The sequence below is a fragment of the Nelusetta ayraudi genome, unplaced genomic scaffold (genome assembly GCF_046127955.1).
Source record: "Nelusetta ayraudi isolate G7.1 ecotype Tasmania unplaced genomic scaffold, CSIRO-AGI_Nayr_v1 ptg000146l, whole genome shotgun sequence".
In the NCBI taxonomy this organism is placed as follows: Eukaryota; Metazoa; Chordata; class Actinopteri; order Tetraodontiformes; family Monacanthidae; genus Nelusetta; species Nelusetta ayraudi.
This window is the reverse complement of record NW_027466196.1, coordinates 299049-309360: the sequence shown is the minus strand read 5'-3', so window position 1 is coordinate 309360 and position 10312 is coordinate 299049. Positions and strand designations below refer to the sequence as shown.

Here is a 10312-nt window from a genome sequence, read left to right as displayed (position 1 = left end):
CAGACTGAGGAGGCCGAAGGTGTCGTCAGGGGTCAGAGGATTGCTCCCATTTGGCACAGCCACAATAACGAATGCACTGAGAGCCCTCTCTTTTACATAATGCGGCTGCTGAAATGTTCAGTTAGAAAGTTAAACAAACAGCCGTTGGCACTGGAGGTAAGAAAAGCTGCAGCCCTTCATCATTTTAACATTTTTTAACCATAATGTATCCTCACACAAATTTGTTTAAATGACTAAAATATTCCTTAAAATGTCCATGGAAATATTCATGAATGCAACAAGCAAATCTAATCTACGAACAAAGTTGTTGATTGCAGGAAGATTTATGGTATTAAAAGATAAATGAGTGGGTGGTGGTGCATTGACCTTCTTCTCCTCACTGCATCACAATCCTGAAAGCTGTCCTGAAAGATTTGTACATTTCAAGTTTGACTTTGTTCCTGCTCAAGCCGAGTGTGTGAAACTGCATTTAATCAGACCAAATGATCACAAATTAAAAGTGATTAATTCTAAATGAATGGAGTTGACTAACCATGAGAAAGGCCAGTAGGTGGCGCCACATCAAGAAAATAACAAAAGAGGCAATACAGTTTTGGCTCTGTGTGTGTGTGTGTGTGTGTGTGTGTGTGTGTGTGTGTGTGTGTGTGTGTGTGTGTGTGTGTGTTACAGATAAAGTTACCTATCATCCAAGAAGATTATCGTTCTGTTCTGCTGATGCAAGGGCAATCTTGTGCAACGTGGGCAAAATCATATTAAGGTTATGTGGTAATGTAATGTTAGAACAGACCAGTAGGGGGTATCGGCAAGGGGCCCGTTTTTGTTTTGTGCAGGGTACCAAACAACTGGCTCTTGTTGCTTGTGTTCACACCTCATGCATCATTAGACACTCGCTGGAACACATTTGATGAGAAGAGTTTGCTTTAATTCACCCAATACCGTTCTCACTACATGCAAAGTGATGAGGGTTGACTCAGAACTGGCTCAAGAGGAACTCTTTGGACAAACATCTGTAGAGAGAGCAGAGAATCGTCACCATTAGCACAAGAGGTTTGCGGGCTGGGCGTGGCTGGAGCGGGAGACTGAGGGGCCGTTTACGCCGAGACGGATTTTTTTGAAACCATAAATTTTCAAAAACCCTCTAGGAAAAAACAAACACGAAAATTCTCCAGTTTACACAGATTCGCAGGAAACGACTGAAAACAATGTAGTAGCTACGTTTTAGAAAGTGTGCGATTTCGATGTGTGCGTTTTCAGAGAAAGCCATCTTGGTGTAAACGGGCCCTGAGACAGAACTGGACGCTGAACGGACCTGAAACCCCGTCGTAGACGTATTTCTTTTCCCCAGTAATACCCAGACAGTCGGCCAGCTCGTCGTGCTTGGTTTGGGCCTGGTTCAGGCTCTCGATGTTCTGGTGGTGGCCCTCCCTCCCTGGAACGAAACAAGACGTGTCGGCAAGGCAGGAACTTGCTTCCGTTCCCTCACCTTCGAGGTCCAGTCTGCTGCCGTTTCCACTCACAGGCGCTGAAGAGGACGTGGCCACTGATCCCTCTGTACTCCAAGACCATAGAGTTTTCACTGCTCTCATAGTAAACCATCTTACTGACCTCATCCACAGCCTGGACGAACCCTCTCTCCTCCACGCCTGACACACAAACACAATGCAAACAATGACATTAGCAGCAAGACGTGGAAAGAGTGAATGGCTGTTCACCAGCAGGATCTCTACAGTTTCTCTGAAAATAACAATCATAAATGGGCAGAGTGTGGTGTTACTCACTGCTGTTAAAGGTGTGGAATGTGTGCTCAGAGTCTGCCGTGACGTTCACATGGGTGTTGTACTTCCAACACAACCCGTGGCTGAAAACAAGCAATGTCCAAATCACAGGCGGCAAGCGGCTCAATGCTAAAGGACGCTGCAAAGAGTTCTGTGTTGCTGTTTGTTATGCCGCGGCTCTCACATGAACATGACGCGCTCTGTGAAGCACATGCAGCTTGCATTGGGCTGCAGGCTGAGCTCAAGGTGGACACTTTTCAGGCTTTTGGTTTCGACGAAGCTTTGGCCAAAGGTGCCAAACAGCAAGACCCAGTCCCCAGTGACCTGTGGGGGCAGAGATTCAGTCGGCACCTCAACCAAACACAATACTCCGTACATACAAATGGAATGGAAATGAGTCGTGTGTAAAGACGTGTAATAGCGCAGAGGGAATTCACTGTTATGTTGGATGTTTTTAGAATTCTGATAAATGGAGAAGTGGCAGAAATTGTATGGACGGAACTGCTAAAAGGTTCTGAGGTCACCCTCGCTCGCTGCCACCCCACCACCTCTTCACAGTCAGAGTATCCCTGTGTTTAATATTACTGCTAAGTGGACTGAGTGCTGTGTCCCCACTGCCAGAAGAGCAGGCAGAGCTGCTCCGCAGGCACACACTCACTTTGTCCAAGTTGTCTGCAGTCAGTCTATTGGGCTTGATCTGGTCGCAGTCGTTACTGGCGACAGCCGCCCAGGTGTGGCTCAGTGCCAGAACCAACACCAGCGCTCTCATTGCACCGTCCATTCTGCAGCAAAGCAGCGAAAATGATCCAATCCACCCACCGAGCGCTGTAAGGTGTGCTGTGGGATTCTGGGAGCACTGCGGGTTTATATTGGCTTCAGAGCCCTGCGTCGGTCCAAAGGGTGTGTGTGTATGAGGTGGTACAAGGTCAGTGTTTGCTGGCTCAAACTCCGACCCCAGCACCACGCAAACCATTCCTGCAATCATCTTTTCGTTAGCACCAGCTTTAAACCCACAGGTCATGAGCTGCTGCAGTGCAAGTGGCCAGAGGACTGCCGGGTCAGAGAGCTCAGCCGGGGCAGAAGCACAGGCAGCCGCCGTCAGGTCCAGGTAACCAGCAGCACACAATTCAATTAATTCAAAACTTAAGACTTGACTTCCCTTGATGCAGCTTGTAGCAACACAAGAAAGGCTCAAAGCAAAAAAAAAAAAAAAAAAAAGATAATAATAATCCAGTTTTTCTTTTTAATAAATCAATAAATATCTTGGAAACCACACTAGAATAGGATGTTAGATGCCTTTATTAATCCCACATTGGGGGAATTTGCTTGATTACAGCAACAATATACTGCAAAAGAAGAAAAATGATATTGATTGGAAAGATATAGAGAAATTAAATAAAAATCTTTATTCACAAAAAAAAACCAAGACATTTTCTGGACTACTTTCTTAGACAGAGGGACACTAGGACCATTTGGAAAAGGAGGCAGTGTAACACAGGTGAGACCAATCAGAGGCAAGGTGGAGTAACAAGACGCAGGTGAAAATCATGCCAAAGGGAGGAAGTGTCCAACAGGTCCACAAGAAGCATAAGAAGGTCCAAAATAAAACAGGAAGTGAAGATGGGACAGCAGGAAATACTAAAGATGACCATGGCATGAAACTTTAGCGAGCTGGTCCCAGTCTTCAAGCAGTCCATGTGCGTGTCACTCCTTCCTTTATCACTGCAGTGGAGGGTTTCCAGCCAGTGCCAAGTAAGACGATGATGACATCATCAAGGAATCATGACTTCAAGAATGGAAAGAGGCAGGAGAAGAGATTCAGCCAGACCAACAAGAATCTCAATGACCTTTAACCCTGATAACTTTGGATCAGAACATCGATGCAGCCAGACTGGATTGCATCATTTGTAACGCTTACACGAAAACCAACTGATAGTAAGGTGAAAGGTGGGAGATTATGTAATTTAACTATATAATGTGTGCAGGTCCCACAGTGCAAACAGGCCCCCCTATAACTGGAGCACATCCTTCACCCCCTGCTGTGCAGCCCAGTCCCCCTGTCACTGAAGCCCAGAGTGTGCAGACCCTTCAGTAGTTGAGCAGTGGGCTTATCAGTCAATCGGACCACTCACCACTGGACACATGCGGAGAAGAAAATGTCATTTCTGTCTCAACAGGCAGCGCACGCCGTGCACATTCAGCAGTCGCCATCTGCTCTTGTCGCCATGAGTAGTTCCAGGTTGTCCAACAAAGACAGATGTTGGAGAAGATGAGTAGAGCGCGGAAGAGATAAGATGCAGCCATCGGCAGCGGAATCCAAGAATCCACCTGCCACCAAACAAAATGACTTTTAAACATGCTGATACCCACAGCTGCTTCCCACACCACAATCAGTGAACAGGTCTGACTGAGTGGAGACTGAAGGCAAGCAGCAGAAACATGGAAGGCTCAGCCTGAATCTCTGCTATCACTCCAATGATAAGAGAACAAGTTGCTTAAAGCTCCACTGTGTAAAGTTTGGCCTAATATATATATATATATATATATATATATATATATATATATATATATATATATATATATATATATATACATTTTTTATTTTTTTTTAAGCAAGGCCATAGAACAATAGAGCTTAAAAATTTCCACACTGGACCGTTAACTGTGATAAAACATCATTGGCCATCTTTCACTCCCTTTTTAGTTCTACAAAGCTTCTGCCTGTGCCGGAAACTCACATGGTATTTATAGTCTTCCATAGGTTCTTCTCCACTGGTTACATGAGTGTGTTTGATTTTGAAGGTATTTGGAGCGGGTACAGATTTGAGTTTGGAAAAGAAAAAGCTGCGCAACACATTTTGAGAAAATGTTGTGCGTCTAAATTGTACCTCACAGTCCCTCTTGCGGTAGCTCTGGTCCCTCTACTCTTAGCTGCTTGTTTACAATGTGTATGCCAAAGGGAACACACACATTAAAATTTCAGATACTGACCCTGTTTGTCTCGTTTATTCCTACAGCGACATGAATGGGTCCAAATTGTTTTTCAGTCCACACTAATTGTGTGTCCGGCAAAAAAAAAAAAAAAAAAGCCCCAAAATTTTTTTAAAGCTGCGACCCAATCCAAACACCTCCGCAACCCACTTTTGGGCCACGAGCCACCAGTTGAGAACCACTGACGTGGAGCATCCTGCTGCAGATGTTAAATGAATTGAGGCCTCTAAGGGCCCTTTGTGTGGAGTAGATGGGTGTCACTGGGACAAGGCATGTTTTCCATAACACTGGGAATCTCTGCTGCTATAGACTCATATTGAAGAGCTGCTGCTGGCCCGGATACCAGAACAGCTGCCCTGCACGGACCTTCACAACTGCCGGGCTTGGAGCCTTGGAGCCGGTGTCTGTACTCCAGGCCGTGTCCTGAAGCACTCCCTCTACTCCCTCCATGTCCTGGTAAGCGCATCCAACTCCTCCTTTATAATTGCCAATGAGCGTCTCTCACATCTGTCATAATGACCGTGGGGACACGGAGCTTCAGTCTCCTCCTCTGCTTCACCCGCGACCGACCGCTTCCTCCCTTGCTCAGCCAGAATGGTAAGCTTTCCTCTGTGCAAATGGTCGTTTTTCCTCAGTGCCATCACTTCATCACGTGTATATGCAAAGAGTGCAGTAGGCACAGCTTCCTACAGAGAGAACTCGCAGCACAAGGCAACAAAAGAAAAGGTCAAAGCCGCCTGCTCATCCTCAGACTGTGCATTAAAAGACTCGCTTTCAAAGGCTTTGAAAGTCTCTATTAATGCTTGCAAACATTACAAAACAACACGACATTTGATAATCATTCGCTACTAAAACTGGCAGCCGCTGCCCCGGCACCATACACACCAATACACCTAATGCGCATTCATCAGCCCATCCTCAGTACCGCAGTTCCTTCTCAGCCTCCACAGAAAGAACAACCATTTCTTAACTATTATTATTATTATTATTATTATTATTATTATTATTATTATTATTAATATATTATTATTATTATTATTATTATTATTATTATTATTATTATTATTATTATCATCAATTTAAATTACAGGCCTTTCAAAACACTCAAGGACACCTTAAAATATTTTTAATATTTTAATATTCGTTAATATTACTTTGATTTTAGTTTGAAAAAGAAATTAAAATTTCAAAGTGTAAAAGACATATTATTTACATCGTAAAATCTGAATTATGCAGCTGAACAATGGCAACCAAAGAGAACAAGCTTGTTTAGAACAGTTGGTTTCTCAGCCAGATGTTTGTTGCGGAGGAGCCAAGTGTGGACAGAATGCACACCTGTAAAATGAACTTCATTCTGGCTCTGAATTTGATTTCAAGTCGCTTAACTTACTTGCCAGTGTTTGTTCTTGTTTTTGCATTTTGCTTTCCTGTATCTTTTTCTGGTTCTGATATTTAAAAAAAAGAAAAAAAAAGAAAAAAAAGCTTTATTAATGTCCCAGTTATCTTCCAACTCCGTCTGCACGCAAACTAGAAAACTGTCTTCCCAACAAATTCAGTAATCTTGTGAAATTGCACTTTTAAAGATCTCATTAAAAGGTGATGTACTTTAATCCCTCTGAAAATGTGTGCGCACAGCACTTGTGTGCATGTCTTCAGTGGCTGTTAGCCTCCGGATCATACTGTATATTCATGTGCTGCAGTCTAACGCTCAGCATGTCTGCACCACTGGAATCCTTTAAGCAAGTAATCAGCCTTCCTTTCAACATGTCACCCACCAATGAGTCATAATCATGATATGGTCCATTGGTATGTATTTATAATATACATCAAATGCAAATACCTGTACACATGCACACTTATTTACGTATGTGTAAATGTCGATATTTGTCTGTGTGTGTGTGTGTGTGTGTGTGTGTGTATGTGTGTGTGTGTGTGTGTGTGTGTGTGTGTGTGCGTGTGCGTGTGCGCGCGTGTGTGTGTGTGTGCGTGTGTGTGTGTACTTGGACAGCACATTTACATCACTGAGTCCTTGAATTACATCATATTCTACCAACATAAAATTCTTTCATTATTGATACGGGTCGGGGTGAGGGACAGAAAGTGTTAGAGTCAAAAGTTTACTACTAGCCTACCACTAAGAAAGAATTAAAAATAATTTCTAAAAAAAAAAATAATAACCAAGATGTGAATTATAATGTGGAGTAAAAATGGGGGGGGCTCCTCTCAAACATTGTTAATTATCTTAATTAACAATTAATTATCTTAAATAATGAGGAGCAAAACATTTTTCATTTTCCCCATTTTTTTTTTCCAATTATAAAAATTTTGTAACATCTGATCATGTTATGTTTTTAGACATCCACGATGAACTTTACGAGCGAAGTCGTGGGCTGAAATAACCGATAGAGCGCCACAGCTCGGCGTGTTCCGGTCATACAACGCTGGCACCTGGTGGCCGAAAGAAAAACTGCACTACGCACTGCGCACGCAAACATATAGAGAGGACGCGAGCCTTCCACGTCCCGCAATCAATGTGTCAACGTGTCTGTGTAGCTTTAATGTGTGTGAGGTTGTGTGAATGTGTGTGTAGCGGAGCTTTAAAACCTTTCTCACAGGATCACGTTGCTTTTTTAAAAAAAAAAAAAAAAAAAAAAAGCCCCGCATGGCGCTTTAATGTGCAGCGGCAGACCGCTGAATTTGCTCATCATGGCTGTGAATGTGCGGCTGTTTGTCATTCATGCCTTTGCACATTTCTGTGGATTGCAGCAGCAGCAGCAGCAGCGGCAGCAGCAGCGGCAGCAGCTCAAACCTCAGCAAACCTCCTTGTGCGAGTGAAATTCGGTGGGGGTTTTTGTATGTGTGTCAGAGCCTCCCTGTCCTCTCGTTCACCCCGAGAAAACAGAAATACTCCCCCCCACCCCCCCACCCCCCTCTCTCTCTCTCTCTCCCTCTCTCCCTCCCCCCACCCCCCACCCTGCTCCCCCATCTCCCTCCCGCCTCCGCTCGGCTTTGATCCGCCCCTGCAGCCACGCTGGAAAGATGACAGAGCGAGGGAAGAGAGAGTGGTGAGGGAAGAGGAGGAGAGAAAGAGATGACAGCTTCTCAACAAGTGTGGAGGATTGGGAGAGAGAGGGAGAGCGGGAGAAAAAGAGGAGAGAGTGCTATTCTGATGATGAGCTCCTCACCACGGGAGGGGGAGGAGGAGGAGGTGGAGGAGGAGGAGATGCATGCAGTGTCAAGAAGTGTTGGAGCTGGGTTAAGTGTGCTCACACTGGCTGCTTTTCTTTTGGGCATGCATGCAGCGGGCTAAATGCCTCTGCTTACCCTCATTTTGGATTGTTGACGTCTGTGTTGCTCAGTGCAGAGGTGGACTTGGAAAACAGTCAGAATAATGAGCAGTCACAGGAGGAAGGGATGGTGAAAAGTTTCCGGCCACCTGCGCTCTATTGTTTTGTTTTGTTTTTCTTAAATGGGTCAAAGTCTTACTGTCTGATTGTCAAATTTTGTCCTCTGCATTTGAGGAAACTCGGGAACCACTGCAGCCGTCTCGCTCCCCAAATACACGGTGTCCCCAAACAATCTTTTTCAATAGAAAATCTTGATCTGTTTCCATGCATTCTGTGAACGTGTGAGGTTATTTCAACAGGAAGTGGCCTTACAAAACGACGGCAAATGTTCTGGGACACCCTGTACAATCACTGATGCTTTGATCCTCTGCAACCGTTTGGCTGAGCTGGTTAAGAAATTGTTCTAAAAAGGAAATAATAATAATAATAATAATAATGGGATAAACAGAAGGCAAAACTCAGTGGTAACACCCTGACATGTTTATGGCTCCATCCTCTCTCCTCTCCTCTCCTCTCCTCTCCTCCCTTCCCATCCATCCATCCATCCCGCTGCCATCACCAGCGCTCCGCCACTCCTGGAGCGTCTCCCAGCTGTCAGGGTTGAAGGTTCGGCCCGAGACGAGTTGTCAGTTTAGCGCGAGGCTGCGCACAGACCATCCGCACTCATATTCACATTACAGCCAATTTACAGTCGCCCTAAAGGGATTTCTAACTCCTGATTTCTCTAGAATGTGGGCGGAGGCTGGAGAACCTGGAGAGAGCCCACACTTCTCCCACACGAAGCGCACGTCAATTGTTATCCAAGACAAATTGTAGTGTGGAACCCCTGGTTGGCCTGCAGAATCAATGAATCAATTTTTTTTTAAAAACACACACACACACACACACACACACACACACACACACACACACACATTTGCACCAAGACGTGCTACACCCAATAGCTGTGATTCCTCCGGTGAAGCTTTGCCCTTGAAGTTGTTTTGAAAACTGAAAGTTCTGTGTCCTCTGATAAAGCGTGGAGGGCCGCAGCTCACGCTGCAAACCCGCTCTGTCACCGAATAAAGGAGGAAGCAACATGCTGGAATCCTATTAGCAGATAACAACAGTTAGAGACAGATACTGTACCAAAGCCTGATGGATCTTTGCCAGCAGGGGAGGCATTGTGAGACACGGAGTCGGCGTGAGAAAAGACCCTCGCTAATCAGCATCATCACATTCTGCACATGCTTCATTTTTCAAGCGAGAAAATATTTGATAACTTTTGGGAGCGAGTGAGGATGTCGTTGGTGGGCACTTGCTCACGTTTTATTAGCGTACACATCGGCATTCACCTCACTGCAGCCAGGTTTTAAATAGACCCGTACTACCGAGTCTTTCACCTGACTTGACTAAACGCCGCAGAGCGAAGCCTGAAGTGAACGAGTCGGAGCCGTGACCTCGGAGTGCAGCGCAGCGCAGCACGGAGCCTCTTCCTGCATCGCTGTGGCCTGCTTCAGTATCAACAAGAGAAAAACAAAGAGAGAAAGAAAATAGCAGCAAAAAGACAATGCCGTAATGTGTCAATAATTTATGATGTCGGCCTTTTCCTGTCTATAAAGGCAGAGAGACAGGAATAGACCCAGTCCATTATTAATCCTGCGAGGAAAGTTTTCTCAGTGAGGAAATAACAGCAGAAGAATGTTGGGTTAAATGTTTGTTCCCCCCCCCCCAAAAAAAGTTTGAATCCTAATTGGCAAACTAAAAGTCTGACAATTCCAAAAGTCTGGAGGCATCACAATTTATCCAAATAGCAAAAAGAGGATTTTTGTACAATAGACCGTAGTGAATATTTTTTACAATTAAAAAAAAAAAAAAAAAATGATGCGGCTCATGTGAAGCGTTACAGTTGGCGAGTCGAATTAAGACAGAAACTCAGGTGGTATTTATAGACTTCCACAGGTCCTCCTCCCCTTGTTAGGACAGTGTGTTTGATTTTGCACGTGTTTGCAGCAGCGACGCATCACACTGGGCCCCGAGTTCGAAAAGGAAAAAGCTGCACTCGTCTTTCTGCTGCCAACTGGCATGAAAAGGTCTGAGCACACTGGCACACATGCATTCACAGAGTGGCTTCTTTCTTAAGCCCTTGTGCATGTGTGTGTGCGTGTGAGGGTAATTGCGTGGATTTATGGGTGACACAAACACTTTAGTGTGTGAGTT

At 44.8% G+C, this 10312-nt stretch overlaps 1 protein-coding gene across 1 annotated transcript; it reads right to left on the bottom strand.

The window, feature by feature from the left end:
- Positions 1-900: 900 nt before the first annotated feature.
- On the bottom strand, positions 901-2640 carry LOC142879793 (saxitoxin and tetrodotoxin-binding protein 1-like). The gene is made up of 6 exons (XM_076013272.1): positions 2434-2640; positions 1960-2099; positions 1779-1858; positions 1518-1643; positions 1310-1429; positions 901-1007 (listed from the first exon to the last, which is right to left on the bottom strand). The coding sequence occupies exons 1-6, from the start codon at positions 2554-2556 to the stop codon at positions 982-984; spliced, it is 615 nt and encodes a 204-aa protein (XP_075869387.1). The 5' UTR covers positions 2557-2640; the 3' UTR covers positions 901-981.
- Positions 2641-10312: the final 7672 nt, after the last annotated feature.

Bases quoted from the DNA above. Each gene is read 5' to 3' on its own strand.
- LOC142879793 (XM_076013272.1), bottom strand. From the start codon at position 2,556: ATGGACGGTGCAATGAGAGCGCTGGTGTTGGTTCTGGCACTGAGCCAC. The intron at 2,100-2,433 runs GTGAGTGTGTGC...CTGCCCCCACAG, and splicing joins CTGCAGACAACTTGGACAAA to GTCACTGGGGACTGGGTCTT. The intron at 1,430-1,517 runs GTGAGTGGAAAC...GTTTCGTTCCAG, and splicing joins CCACGTCCTCTTCAGCGCCT to GGAGGGAGGGCCACCACCAG.